The following is a 15,967-nucleotide window of genomic DNA, read 5'->3' as shown; positions in this document are numbered from 1 at the left end:
AGTCCTTGAAAAAAAATCTTTTTAAAAATTCAGTCCTGGAGTTCTGATAGTCCTTGAAAAAAATATTTTAAAAAATCCGGGCTTAAAGTCTGATAGTCCTTGAGAATTTCTTTTAAAAAATCATCGCTATGAGCTCTGATAGTTCTTGAAAAAAAAATATTTTAAAAATCCACGCTTAGAGCACTTATAGTCCTTAAAAATTAATTCAAAAATCTACGTTTATATTTCTGAAAGTCCTTGAAAAATTGATTAAAAAAAATCCAAACTTAGAGCTCTAGTAGTCCTTGTATAATTCTTTTCGTTGTTTACTTGTTATATACCGGTTTAGCCATACACAAATGCGACTTCAATAGTCAGAGACATATTTCGTCACAGTTTACAAAGCTTTTATAGTTTTACCCTTATATTTGTCCCAATCCGCCGAAATGTGATATTTTGGCTCTCAACAAGATATTATCAATATGTATCTAAATTTTCACAACGATTTTTGCTTTCTGATTTGAAGGCTAACATATAAACACCTAATACTTGTAAAAATGTATATTACATATAGATCACTTCTAAGAGGGGTTCTCTAGAAGCTAAATTCCATCAATAAAAAATTAGTATGTCCCCATATTTTTTGCATTTATGCAACTTGTTAACTATTTTCAGTTTAACGGAGTATAATATAAAAATAAAATAAATGAGTTTCACTTATTTATACAGAGTAATATTTTATTTTTTTTAAGTCTAAAAATGGTTTGAATATTTCGTAAGGAACGATTGGCGATTCGAACTTTTCCTTTTATTAGAATTCATTTTAGAAATTTATGCTAGCTGTCGTATAATTAACATAACAACCAACTTTTATTAAATAATACGCCACGGTGTACACCCATGTTTGCATCCGCAACGATAAAATAAATTTCGCGCACTGCCCAGGTATTGGAACACGTTTAAAAAGTTTTATAACATTGGGTTAACCAAGCAAACATTAAATTGAATGAGGAAGGAAAAAAAACTTCATGGCAACGAACGAACCTTAGCAAACTCAACACTTTGTTGGCGAGTGTGTGTTAGCACACGAACACATACACACCCAATCTCTCTCTCTCCCTCACATAGCTGATGATGAAGTAACAATATCCTGGAATAACAATGGAATCAACAGCAATTGTTTAAATATTAACAACAGTGAAAAGCAATGTTTCACTATTTGATTTTGTTGTTGGTGCGGTGTTCGTGGTGTTGTTATCCCACAGAGTGTAAATAGAAGCTGGTAAAGCGACAATACCTTTATTTTGTTGGTACTTGCTATCCCCTTTAGATATTCCACACAACACATCTTGCTGAGTTTTCCGAAAAACCGAAACCTAAACACACACACACATAACATCGACGTGATTTGTTTGAAGTGGTGTTTATTTCCACGACACACACATACACCAACACATTCTCTCGCTCACCGGCATGTCATAGATATTTTTTTTTTTTTGTTCCTACCGATATTTGCCATGGATAGGGGTTTTTCGGTTTTTGTGTTTTAATTAAATTAAAATTAACTCACCTTTAGCTTCATGTCGCCATGCTTAAAATGTCACCCACGTACACGAAACTCCAATCCCAGTGTGGCCACTTCCAGACCCTCACGTCCGACAACTTTCGGCTCGTAATAGCGCAGGAACGAACGATTCGCATGGTTACCGTTAATCAACCAACTTAGATGACAGATGGGTTTTGATGGTGCTGATGTACAATTTACGCTCACCAGATCGCCAATTTGATAACGTGGTTTACCGCCAGTAATTTGTGGTCCGGCCAATGGTGTAACTGTAAACAACAAACACGTTTGTTGTTAGAATATTCGTACACATACATACATACGTATGGAGACACAGATTTTGCATGCAAATAAATATACATGAACATTGATAGATAAATAGATAAATGGAAGTGCGAAAATAGGGTTATCGGGGATGGATATATAAAAATTGTATGGTATGTATAGATGTGTAATGATTTCTAATCTAATCGAGGAGATATTTGAGGAAACCATATGCGATTTCATACAATATTTTTAGAACAAGTTAAAAAGTAGCAGTCGGAGGTCGTATAGCCTCAGCCTATGTTCGATTATTTAAACATGTTTAAGAATGTTAAAATAGGCGTCTGGTACCAGATTTAGCCTACCGAAGTATTACATTTTTATTCTTCAACTAATACAGACAAAAATCGGCAAAGTAAAAAATGTCCATATTTATCTCAGGTATCTGGTGAAGAAAAAATTTTTAGTTGTAGCAAATTGTAAAGAATCGCTGACTTGTTTCGCAAGTTATAACAGCTGAAGGTATTGAAAATTATGTCCATTTGTGTGTGAAGTACCAGAAGGAGTACGCAGGTATATACCAATTTCACAACAGATCTTGTAATAGCCAAAATGTTTGTACAGGGCGAGATGAACAAAACTGCAACCAACTTCAGACTGCGTAGCCCGATGTCAAGAACTCTACGGAAGAAAACAGAGACATCAGTAGAAATGTTTCGCACTTTCGGTTGGCCACCAGAACTCAAGCGCCGGTCATGGTGATGGTGTGGGCCGTCATAACAGCCGATGGTCGCTCTCCGCTCATATTAATCGACCGTGGCATCAGAATAAATGCCGAATATGATCGCGAAAATATTCTGGAGGGTGTATTAAAGCCTTGGTTACAAATTGAGGTTCCTCGCTTCATTTACAGCGCACAATGGTCACCAAAATCTCGGGATACCAATGCGTTGAACTATTGTGTCTGGAGTATTTTGGGAGCATGGTTGGAACTGAAAAATACCAAAGTGTCGATCAACTCACGCATGCGCTTCGGCCGGAATGGACCAAAATACCGCAGAGCAACATTTTGAGCAGCGTGTGACGGTTTCATTGGCCGTTTGAAGATCATAATTCGTGTCAAAGGTGACCAAATCGAACAAATCTAAACTTATATTAAAATTTGATGCTATTTCCGACATTTTTTGCTTTCAATTAAAAATAAGGTGGAGTTTGACATTGTTGCAGTTTTTTTTATCTCACCCTGTATATCATCTCCACAACAGATCGTGTCTGAGCAAAAATGTTTGTGTGTGAAATTTGAAGAGATTTGGATGCTTATTTCGCCTTCTTCGAGCGTTTTGTTTTTCAAAATCTTGAACCCTATGTGGACAGGAAGCAAAAGGAATGGTCCGATCTCTAACATCTTTATAACAGATTTTTTGTTGTTGAAGATAGTAAGATGTACCAAGTCTGAAAGGAATCCGATTTTAATTTTGGGGTTTTATGAGCTTCCGGATATTCAAAATATTAAACCGTTACCAGAAGGAGTGGACCGATTTACCCCATTTTTACACCAGACCTTTGATAAAAAAATATATAGATATTGTGATGTCTGAAACATGAAAAGAATCGGAAGCTTATTTCGGATTTTATAACTGTTTTGGCCCTTTGTGGGGAAGGTACCAGAAGAAATGGTTCGATCTCTACCGCCTTCGTAAATGGTCTTGCGCTGATAGAAATATGGAGATGTGCTAAGTCTGAATGGAATCGGATGTTAACTTCGCGTTTTATCAGTTTCATGGATATTCAAAATTTTGACCCTTTTTGGTTGAGGTACCAGAAGGAGTGGACCGATATATTCAATCTTCACACCAGACCTTGGGTTAATAGAAATATTGTGATCCTTTGTGGGGGAGGTACTTGACGGAGTGGACCGAAATTGTCCATTTTCCCTCTTGACCTAGCACTAGTGTAAATATTCGAATATGCAAAGTTGGAGCAAAATCGGAATATCCGTTCTCTTTCTGTTTATTTCGAATTCGATCTAAGTTTGATAATATTGCGATGTACCAAGTTTGGAGCAAATGGGATACTCAATCGCTAGACCAACTCAAAATTTCCGGAAATGGATTTGGCCCACCTATCGTCTAAGACTGATATTTCGATGATTCTTTTTTCATCCATAAGGTTGAGGGATGCTTATTCGCATTTTATATGAGATAATGTTGACCCTTTGTAGGGGGGTGTGGGGTGTGGTGTGGTACTTGATGGAGTGGGACGACATTTTCTCACCTGACCTAGGACTGGCCAAAATATTAGGATCTGCAAAGTTTGCACCAAATCGAATTATCCTTTCTCTTTCTATGAGGTAAATTATTTTCTTTGAAAATTCTGACCTTTTGTGGGGGCAGTATCAGAAGGAGTGGACCAATACTGCCCATCTACCCCTTGCTAACAATATTACGATGTGCTAAGATTGGACCAAAACGGATACTATAACATACGCACCAGTCATACCGACACACAGATGGTCGGACACCTCTAGATTGACTCCTAATATTCTTAAATGAATTTGGTCACATGAGACCTAGGGTCTGAAAACCATTATTTCGATGAGGTATAAGATGAGGGCTGAGAGTATAAATATAATCAACGCCGAGGAGAAACAGTTGATGTTAGTCTCTTGACATTTTGAATGTGGGTCAATGTTAGTGGTCAGGTGAGGTAAAGCTGAGTTTTTTGAAATTCGGATCATAATTCTACTAAAAGTACTTGTGGTATTTTGTGAAGGGATACAGTTAAAATCTTCACATTTGTATACAAATTAAATTTAAGAAGTAATGTTAATATAAGTAGGTGTTCAAATATTTTCTAGGGCCCATGATCGATAATTCTTTTTAAAATAAGAATACTTTATAAAAATTCAATTTCGTGGATTAGAAAGCGGGAATTGTATTGTAAATACTTTGTAGTGGATTTCCTTAAAATCAAATAATTCTAAGGGACATACAGTGCTCATTTTTTTATATTTTTAAAAACAAATTGGCGTTCCAAATTTCATTCATCACCCCTCAAAAATAACCCTTTATCATATCTGTTTGCCATTACATTTTTCCACACTTTTTCTATAATACCTTCACACAAATAAACACACACACACACCCCAACACACGTGTCACGTCGCCTTTTTTCCATTGAACCAAACAAAACAAATGTTCATTTAAGTATTAGAACAAAATTGATATAACCACTGATGTTGTCTGTCGGTTGGTCGGTCGGTGGTGCTGGTGGTGGTGGTGTTGGTAATTCTGTTCGTAACCCTGTCAGTGGTTATGTGTTTAAATGTGGTTTTATCTCATTATTGTCCGGAACACTGTTTCTATAATGGATTATGTCAACATTGAAATGAGCTTCAGCATTTGGACATGACCGAGAAATAGAAATTAAAAATTAAATACATTTACGGAAAATACGGGTATGTAACGGGCATTCTTCCCAAAAATATTCCGAAAACAAGCAAATCAAAGTATTGCCATTGGCAAATCAAATATTCGTGGCATATTGAAGTGTGTGTGTGTGGGGGGAGGTGTTTCAATATTTATTTTTTTTTAATTTGGTAAAAAGGTTTTTTGTGAAATCGAAATAAATCTGGATCTCATTACTCCAAATATATGTTCACCTATTTTTGGTGCTATTGTAATATTTATAATTTGATGGCAATATTAGCGTAACAATGGGAAATTTAAATATTTTCGGTGACTGTCAGGTGACTGGATTGTCTTACGAATGTAGAACATCTACCAACAAGTTCTAAGACATTCCAGACACCATATTGTGAAATGCTTTTCCTTAAAATCTACAAATGAAAATGATCAAAACAAGTCCAAGTTTTGGATCAGCCTCATATAACGCTAGACCCTGATGACTGGCGTTTTAAAGATCGTAGCGAATCTCGCAGAAATATTTATAAACGCTAGATCCTGATCCTGATTATTGGCGTGCTAAAGATCTTAGTGAATCTCGCAGAAATATTTATAAACGCCTTGGTACTGGCTTTGCCGTAGGCAAACAGTACTCTTCTTATTTCATTGCAAAGGTAACCACTTTTAAGTACATTTTTGACACCTGCTATATTATTTCATAAAAAAAAACCTCTCCCTGCCTCAAACCTCCACACAAATAATGTTCATAATTCTAAATGTTAGCTACATTCGGCCTTTTGTGTACTCTTTGCACACATTAAGGGCGAATTATTCTAATATTTTATGGCAGACGTCATACACTACATTATCCCTCTTAACACCTACCAAATGGGCTTATAGGCTCTCTCAAAATTGTGCATGGAGTTGGTAGAACCTGATGTTTTTAAGATGATCGAAAAATGTTTAGGTGTTAAAATAACTGACTCGTTTCGCGTGTTATAAGGTTTAAACTATTCAGAATAATGGCCCTAGCAGAAGAATATCATTCCCAGAAGGTTTTACATTGTGTGAAGTTTAAAAAAACATAGGTGCATTTTATAAACTTTTGAGACCAGAGGGTGAGATAAAAAAAATTGCTACCAAATTCAGACTACTGTCTAAAGCTACTCGTCAGACAGCTGTTAAACATCGGCACATTTTATGAACTTTTGAGGCTACAGGATTAGATGAAAAAAATTGCAACAAATTTCAGACTGCTGTCATTTCTAAGCCACTCGTCCGACAGCTATTAAAATTTTACCAATGACAGCTCATTATATTGTTTACAAGCTTACAAAAGCGTTTTGGTGAGAATTTTCCAGAAGAGGAGTAATTCGTGATGGAGTTCAAGCGTGATAGTGTAATTTCCTTATATTTGGCAAGTGGCTGTCGTTAGAGCACTCCAGCATTTAAATGTGAATAAATCTTAAGTGTCTCGTAACATCTCTCGTTAACGTGATACTGATAGCGTGGCCTGACGTCAAGGAAGTGCACGCAAGAAAACAGAAATATCAGCAGAAATGGTTCGAAAAGTAAAGAAGCGACTTAATCGAAACCCGCGTCGCAGTGGCCGAGAAATAGCTCATGAGCTGAACATATTGCAATATTCCATTTGGCAAATATTGAAATATGAGCTCGGGGCTAAACCATACGTTTGACTTTGTTGCAGGTTTTTTATCTTACCCTATATGGTTTGTTGGGTCTGACATGAGTATTTCGAGGAGTTACAAACGGAATGACAAAGTTAATATACCCTCCATAGAGGGTATAAAATGTGTAATATGTAACATTTTTATACCCTCAGCCATATGGCTTGAGAGGGTATGTATAATTTGATACGACTAAAACGTGCTTAATCAAAATAATAGTGTTAGACATTTGGAGTCGATCTAGTGCTGTCCGTTCGTCTGTCTGGTGCGCACGGTCAAAAGTCTGAATAATTTTAACTCTTGTAAAATGGGATGTAAGATTCCGATTGTCTTTGAATTGCAAACATCACAATATTTTTAAAAACCCAAGGTCTGGTGTGAACATCGGTCCACTTCTTCTGGTACCTCCCCCACAAATAAACATCCAATTCGATTCAAACCTGGCCCATTTCAATATTTATACCCTTCACCACGTAGTGGTAAGGGTATTATGTCTTTGTGCATTTGTTTGTAACATAGAGAAGAAAGCGAGACCCATAGTTACTTTTGAGGATCTCCATAGAATCACTCTCTGAGTTGATTTATGCATGTCAGTCCATCTGTCCGTCCGTCCGTCTGTCCATGTATTCGTAATATGCACTCTGTAACAACAATATTTGGGGAAATATATCAAATGCAGCTCAGAAATACCTTTGCTAAATTTTATCGAGATCGGTTCAGATTTGGATATAGCTCCTATATATAACTTCGCCCGATTTACCTTTTATTGTGCATCAAACGACTAATATTTGCACAAATGGGAAGAAATTTGGCACTTACGACCGAATTGAGTCTAGAAGGTAGTATGTCAAATTTAGTGAAGATAGGTTCAGATATAGCCATAGCTCCCATATATATTGTTCATGCGATTTGTTGTATTTTTTACCCACAACCGTAATATGCACTCCGAAACAACGATATTCAGGAAAATATATCAAGTACAGCTCAGAAATATCTTTGCCAAATTTTATCGAGATCGGTTCAGATTTGGATATAGCTCCCAGATATATCTTTATCTGATTTCAAATTAATTTTGCACCAAATGGGGAATACAAGTCCGAATTTAAAAGATACAAATGCTTCGGCATATTTAGTCCTTTGAACTTTAAATTATAATTATAATCATAGCGTGTATAATTTAATTATCCCACAAAAACTTTTTATTGTTTTTTGAAGCTCTACTGAATATGCAAAGTGGTGTAGGGTATCAAAAAGTCGACCCCGCCCGACTTTAAGACTTTCTTTACTTGTTTTATTCAATGATTTTCTAAAGAAGGCGAATAATGTAACCCAATTACATGAGTAATTCGTTCCAAATTGTCGAAATAGTTTTAGACCTAAAACGAAAAAAAAAAAACAAATAAGCAATGGCTATTGCTGTGCGGGGCCTACCTTTTGATACCCTACATCACTACAATATGCTCGAAGTCCCTTTATATCCAAATCCCTTTTTGGAAGACTTTGTTTTGAAATAATGCCAAAGAGCACACGAAAGTTGTGGTCCATTTTACAGCTAAATATAATCCAATGGTTATCTAAAATTCTAGACTTCTTCCCTGATCATAACTCTCTTCCGATGCGAAATTCCGTGTCGATTAGTTTTCAATTGTGGCCAGTAGAACGACTACAAAATTAGAAAAAATTAAATTTTTAGCCACTTAAACCTTAAGTGTTGGGGGATGTAAAAATTTAGAAAATTTAAATCAAATCGAAAAAATCGCATGCGGTTCTTGATTTATAAGAAGAATAAATGAGATATTTTTTTACATATATATTGTACCTATTTTGCTATAAATCCGATTTCTTGGCTATTAGCATCACTTTAATGGAGGGATGTGATCTTTTATGGTTTTTGTGATTTGGCTAGGATTAAAAATTTAGTGGAAATTTTCCTATTTTCTAACATAAAAGTTAGGGTCTATTTTATCCGCTAATTATTGTCCGATAGCCGCCCAAATTGGTAGGTTTCTGCCCACTCCTAATGTAAATTTTCGTTCATAGTTATGGTCTATAGAGCAACTGCAAAATCAGGAAATTTTTTAGTTTTTGGTCCATTTCATACTCTAAATATTATGCGATCATCTCCAAAAGCAATAGGATTCTATTCTGGACCTAGCCCCACCTCCATTCTAAATTTCGTGAAGATTGGGCTCTAATTGCGACCTGTAGAGTGATTACAAATTAACATGGACAGACGGACGGACATACATAGCTATATCGACACAGCTCGGCGAGATAGAAAGATCCATATATACTTTCCTTTGTGGGAAACCAATATTTCGTGGTTTTACATAATTTTTGGTCCAATCAAACTTATAATACCCCCAACACATAGTGTTGTAGGGTATAATTACCGCAAATTTACTAATGTAGAATATCACCTTGTCGGTCCCGGGCCACTATAGCCTTTGCCTACAAGTTTTCCACATCAAAAGAATCATAGATATTTCAACCATAAATCTATGGTAATCAATAAATATTGTACATACACATACGACATGCTGATAATGTACAGATATGTGGTAGATATAAGGTGGCATTGATGCTGATTTTACCACTCAGCCTCAAACCGCATATGTTAAGCTAAGCATGCACCTACATTTCTGAAATATTTTCTGCCCTCCCATCTGCTAAAATCCTCTAATGATTTTAATGCATATCAATGATGGTGTCGTGGTTGTTGTTGTTGCTGCTGCTGTTGCCGCATATTCAACAAACATGGCTGTTGAATGCCAGCCACAAAAGTGGTGGAGAGTGGAAAATAACATATTAGTGGTAATCAATATGTTTTAGTATAACATCCTAATTTAAGCTCATCCATGTATAATAAACAACATACTCTTCACTTTTTTGTTTCCATAACACATTGTTAAAGTGCAATTCAAATACACACGCACCCATACACACGTACACACCCAATTACAAGGGTTTTTGTTTATAAATATTTAATATAATTATTTATATTTATAGTCATTCCATGGCCCATGTCATCTCTTCATACTCATACATGTTCGTTAGGTATGGATAGAGATAGACGCATTATGGTCAATTGATTATATGAGTGGTTGTTCCGATGACATTAACCAACACTTGATGGTTTTAGGCCTAGAGCGGCTTGGCCGAACTCCCCTGGGGTGCGGTGGGGGGAGGGAGGTGTTTAGTCTGCCATCAAAGCAGCAGCAGATAGTAGTAGAAAATTAATTTTAATTAAATATACATTTTGTTGCCAACCACAAATGTATTATAAAATTATCCATTAAAATGGACAAAACACGTACGAAACGGAACCGAACATTATGACCATATGATGTACTCCTCATACTACAGTTGGCACACATCACCAATGTTTGCACACAATTTTGCAATGTTTGTAATTATGTATTTACATTATCGATGTAGTTATGTATGTAAGTCTATTATTTTATGTGTACGTGTCAACAGTGTGCGACTAATGAAGAATAGTTATAGTATTCATTAGGCGTACGAGAATTATGTATTTGGCAGGGTGTTGCATATGCAATAAATATAAATAATGATAGCAAGGGACCGCTACTTCGTCCAACTTAAAATTTTTGGATTCGTTCTGACAGTTAGGCCTTTTTATACCCTATAACATTATGTTTTAGGGGTATTATATGTTTGATTGGGCCAACAATTATGTAACACTCCGAAATATTGGTTCCCCACATATGAAAGTATATATGGAACTTCCTAACTCGGCGAGCTAAGTCGATCTAGCTTTGTATGCCCATCCGACCGTCTGTCCATGATAATTTGTAATCACGCTACAGGTCGCAATTATGGTCCGATCAATGATCGCATAATATTTAGGAGTTGAAATGGACAAAAAACTGAAAAATTTTCCTGATTCTTCAGTTGCTCTACAGGTAACAATTATAGACCAATCGACGCCGAAGTTGGCGTGCATCTAGAACTTAGGGCTGGGCAGGAGCCTTCCAATTTGAATGGTCATCGGGTAATATTTAGTGGATGAAGTAGACCATAACATTTGTGTTAAAAAATAATTTTCCATTAAACCGAGAATATTTTTAATCCCGACGAAATCACAAATGGACGAAAAGGTCAATTCTGACCGTTACATAGATGCCGATAGTAAATATATCGTATATCTATATTATTATTTTTCCAGTGGGCAGGTTAAGTTCGTAAATGGGCCATGTAGGTCCACGTTTTCATATAGCACCCATATAACGGTACCTCCCGATATTCGATATTTTGATGATTTTAGCGACATTATACACCGGAATTGTTTAAAATTTGTTTGCCTAAGAAGGAAAATTGTCTGTGCAGGTCCACGTCTTCGTATAGCCCCATATAACGGTACCTCCCAATTTTCGGTTTTTTATGATTTTAGCGTCATTATTCACCGGAATTGTTTCACATTATGTATTTAGAGCTCGTAATGGGGACTACAGTCTGTAACAGCAAATTGTCTATGCAGGTCCACGTCTTCGTACAATACCCACCGAAATTGTTTGAGACGCGTAATTGAAGTTCGTAATGCATGCTACAGCCTATGGCAGAAAATTGTCCATGCTGGTTCAGATCTTCGCATAGCTCCGAAATAACGCTACCTCCCTATATACGATATTTTGATTATTTTGGCTACATTATTCACCGTTTACTTGAAGTTTCGAATTTGAATATGGTAATGACTGATGACACACAATGCCCATGTAGGTCCGCGTCGTATAGACACCAAAATAACGGCTATATTCGGTATTTTTAAAATTTTAGCAGTATTTTTTAAGGATTTTATTTCAAAGTTCGTTCCAAATGGTGGAGGGTATTCAAAGTTCGGCCCGGCCGAACTTACTGCTTTTTAACTTGTTTTAATTTGACTTTTAATATTGAAATGTAGAGGGAGAGATGAAAAAACTGCAACCAACTTCAGGATGCTGTCATTTCTAAGCCATTCGGCCGACAGCTGTTAAAATTATTCCAGTGATAGGTCATTATATTGTTTACAACAGAGGTTGGGGTTATTATATACAGAGGGCAATTATCGTCCGATCCTCACGAAAATTTTCATAAGGGCTAGACTTATTGTTTTTAAAGATGTCCGCAGTATATTTAGGGGTTGCAATGGACCAACAACTAAAAATGTTCTTTATTTCGCAGCCGTTACAAAGGTCACAAATAGAAACTAAAGGATACGAAATATGACATCAAGTTAGAGTTTAGGGCAGCGAGTAGAATGGACCAAAAGTTTTTTGTGAAAAAATACTATACTATCGAAACGCTGAAAATAACATACAAGCGAAATCCAAAACTCACAAAATGCGATCTTCTACCTTTTCTATCCTGACTTCGTTGACGAATATAGTCAAATGTCGTAGACAAGCAAATCATATAGATGAGTCTAAATTTGGGGATATATAGGGGCCTCATGTATATGGAAATGATCGCAAAATATTTACGGGTTCAAACGAACCAAAAACAGAAAATATTCCTGATCGCAGAATTGAAGCCAATCGTCAAGTAATTTTGCATTTTGCAAGACGAATTAGCCCTGCCCATCCGACCATATGTTGTAATCACGCTAGAGTCAAAACGAATTAAGATCGATAGCTAAAATTTTGCACATATATGGTTTTTGTCCGCAGGCAGGTCAAGTTCGAAGATGGGCTACATCGGTTCACGATATTCGGTTTTTTAGATAATTTCAATTATATTTTTCTATGGAATTGTCTGAAAATCCACACAAGGAGTTCCCTGTGAGTACTTTATTCCCTGGAAAAGAATTGTCTATAAAGGTCCACGATATCATATATCCCCCATATAACAGTGCCTTCGTTATTTTGATGATTTTAGCTATATTTTCAATGGAATAGTCTGAAATTCGGTATTTTGATGATCTCAGCCAAATTGCTATCTTTTTTTGTATTTCGCACATTTTAGTGCTTTTCGTACCCTTTCAATTCTTTTCGTAACCTTTAAGTTCGAATTTTCAAAAAAAGTTTGGTACATCTATCCTGCACTCTTTCAGTGACATTCATTTAAAATATCAGAATTCCAGCTTATGCCCTTTGTCCAATAAGAGGTATTCAATTTTTGGTATATTTTAATACTTTTCATACCATTTTGGTACGAATTTCCAAAAGCCCAGCCTTAACATATGCGTATAAATTTTGACAAAAAGTCACTAAGTCACTTCTAAAGCGAACTTAAGAATCCACAAGTCCAAAGTAATACAATGGGTAGTTACTAAAATTTTAATTCGTTCTTTGCTTCTATTGGACTGATGATCAACTTCAGGCACTGAGTACACCTCATCAGACTACGCCAATGGTAAAATTTTTGTGAATATTCGGTTTGATTGTTGTCAGTTTGCAAGCGATCGGATTGTAAAATTATTGTTGTACTACCCATTTACAGGTCAATATGTGGAATCGCGGAATTCTATAAAGCCGATCTCTTTTTTAGTTAGAAACAATAAAAAAGCTTTAAGTTCGGTCGGGCCCAACTTTGAATACCCTTCACCATTTGGAACGAAATGGCAATTTGAAAAAAATAAAATCCGTTAAAAATTCTGTTAAAATCTTAAAAATACCGAATATAGCCGTTATATTGGGGTCTATACGACGAGAGAATGCGAAACTTGAAAAAAATCGGTGAATAATATAGCTATTATCATCAAAATACCGAATATAGGGATGTACCATTACATGGGGGCTATACCAAAACGTTGACCAGCACGGAAAATCTGTTGTCTTAGGCTGTAGCATACATTACGAACTACAAATACCAAATTTGAAACAGGTTTGGTGAATAAAGTCGCTAAAATCATCAAAGTACCGTATATCGGGTGGTGCCTTTATATGGGGGCTATACGAAGACTTGGACCTACAAAGAAAATTTTCTGTCATAGGCTGTAGTATCCGTTACGAATTTTAAATACCAAATTTGAAACAATTCCGGTGAATAATGTCACTAAAATCATAAAATAGGGAGGTACCATTATATGGAGGCTATACAAAAACGTGGACCTACATAACCCATTTTCCAAACCAAAAGTTCTGCAGACATAATACACATTTGAGTAAAATTGTATATCTACTTCATTTCGTTCGGATGCTAGAGTGATTTCCACAGACGGACGGACTTCGCTGAATCAACATAGAATTTTTTGCTGATCAAGAATATATTTTGTGTGGTCTAAAATGTATATTTCGAGGTGTTACAAATGGAATGACAAACTTTACATACCCTCCATACTATGGTGGAGGGTATAAAAAATACATTTATCATAAGAAATGGAGGGAATATATCTAAATAGACGAAATCGGCCAACTTCTTAAAAACACATAACATTTTGCAAATTTTTAGTCCAGTGTTTATTTTGAGAAATATGTGCCTACGAGAGCAGGTGGAGGGTATACAAATATGTCTTGATATTCGAAGACCAACTCAAATTTTAATTTATAGGAGGCCACAAAGTTCATATCCTTATATACTTCAACTTAATATAGCCTATTAGTTTTCCAATTTTCAGTTAAAGATAAAAGTAGAAGCAATATACCTCTGCAGAACCTTATGTATGTATGTATTTTTCACTTAAATTCAAATTAAAGATATACATTAATAAAGAAAAAAAAAAGGAATTGTTTCCTAAAAACTCCAACTTTTGGCTATTTAACATTTAATTCAAATCAAAAGTCACCAACCCCTACTGCTTCCTCCCCCATCCCCTAAAAAGCGAACCACAAAACATGAAAACCCCACTACATTTCGTGTTTGCGTTAATTGTTATTGAATTCAACAGAAAAATGTTGTTGTACAAAATAATGCGAACACACGAAACACAAAACACGGAGGTGTGTAAAGCAAGCCAAGCATAACTTCAAAAAATCCTATCTCAACAATAAGGATTGCGTGTGTGGTCCACCTTGATTGATGTGTTGCGCATGCAACATTGTTGCTTGCTATCCATGCATCCCTACAGCTAACCAGGCAGCCAGCTGGCTAGTTTGCTGGCCATTCAGCAACAAAATAAAAGCCAGACATGGCCAAAATTGAAAAAGACGCAGTTTACTCTATTTACGTGTTCTCCGACCAGGATTAGGTCAACCATCTGTAATACAATTTTCCCATGGCTTGGTAAAAGGTAACATTTGCACAATATTATGGAAGTTGGGATGACCAGCGGGGATATGAGACGGATATGAAGGGAGGCTAAGGCAAATGTGATTGTAACACCGGCAGATGATGGTGTGGATGATGATGATGACGACGATAATGCAGGTGACGAAAAATATTTTGTTATTGTGTGGTAAAAGTAAACACAATTCGTTACAGTAACGAAAAAGTTAAATGTTTGTCTTTCCCCCCGTCAAGGCACAGTGTTTTTGTAACTGGCAGATGATGTGTTGGAAAAAAACTTATGTAGAAAGGGAATATTCTTGTGAGGATGGTAAGTCCATAAACAATTTATTTCGTATTGGAAAAAAGATGAGTGTTAAACGTCAGATCAGCTGTATAAAAATGGCTTGGTATTTTTATACCCTACAACACTATGTGCTGGGGGTATTCTAAGTTTGGTTGGGCCAGAAATTATGTAACACCTCGAAATATTGGTTTCCCACATGGGAAAGTATATATGGATCTTCCTATCTCGCCGAGCTGAGTCGATCTAGCAATGTATGTCCGTCTGTCAGTATGTCTATGTTAATTTGTAATCACTCTACAGGTCGCAATTATGGCCCGATCTTCGAGGAATGTAAAAAGGAGGTGAGCCTAGAGCCAGAATAGAAGCCTATTGCTTTTGGAGACAAACTGAAAAATTTACTGATTTTATAGTTGCTCTACAGGTCGCAATTATAGACCAATCGAAGCGGAAGTTAGCATGGGGCTAGAGCTTAGGGCTGGCCAGAAGCCTTCCAATTTGGATGATCATCGGGTAATATTTAGTGGGTGAAATATACCACAACATCTGTGTTAAATAAAAGTAAAATTTCCATTAAACCGCGAATATGTTTAATCCCGACGAAATCAAAAATAGACGCAAA

At 36.2% G+C, this 15,967-nt stretch overlaps 1 protein-coding gene and 1 long non-coding RNA gene across 2 annotated transcripts in view; one reads left to right on the top strand and one right to left on the bottom strand.

Annotated features, from left to right (window-relative positions):
* LOC101894676 (mucin-5AC-like) overlaps window positions 1-15,967 on the bottom strand; it is a 207,261-nt gene that overhangs the window by 13,096 nt on the left and 178,198 nt on the right. The window contains exon 5 of the mRNA XM_059123943.1: window positions 1,550-1,812. Coding sequence (XP_058979926.1) covers window positions 1,580-1,812 — 233 coding nt within the window. The 3' untranslated portion in view covers window positions 1,550-1,579. The remainder of the gene's footprint in view (window positions 1-1,549; window positions 1,813-15,967) is intronic.
* The window catches only part of LOC131803042 (uncharacterized), a 71,558-nt gene that overhangs the window by 43,154 nt on the left and 12,437 nt on the right, over window positions 1-15,967 (top strand). The gene's annotated exons all lie outside the window — the stretch shown is intronic.

Source organism: Musca domestica, unplaced genomic scaffold (assembly GCF_030504385.1).
Source record: "Musca domestica strain aabys unplaced genomic scaffold, Musca_domestica.polishedcontigs.V.1.1 26, whole genome shotgun sequence".
Lineage (NCBI taxonomy): Eukaryota > Metazoa > Arthropoda > Insecta > Diptera > Muscidae > Musca > Musca domestica.
This window is presented reverse-complemented; position numbering and strand designations above follow the sequence as displayed.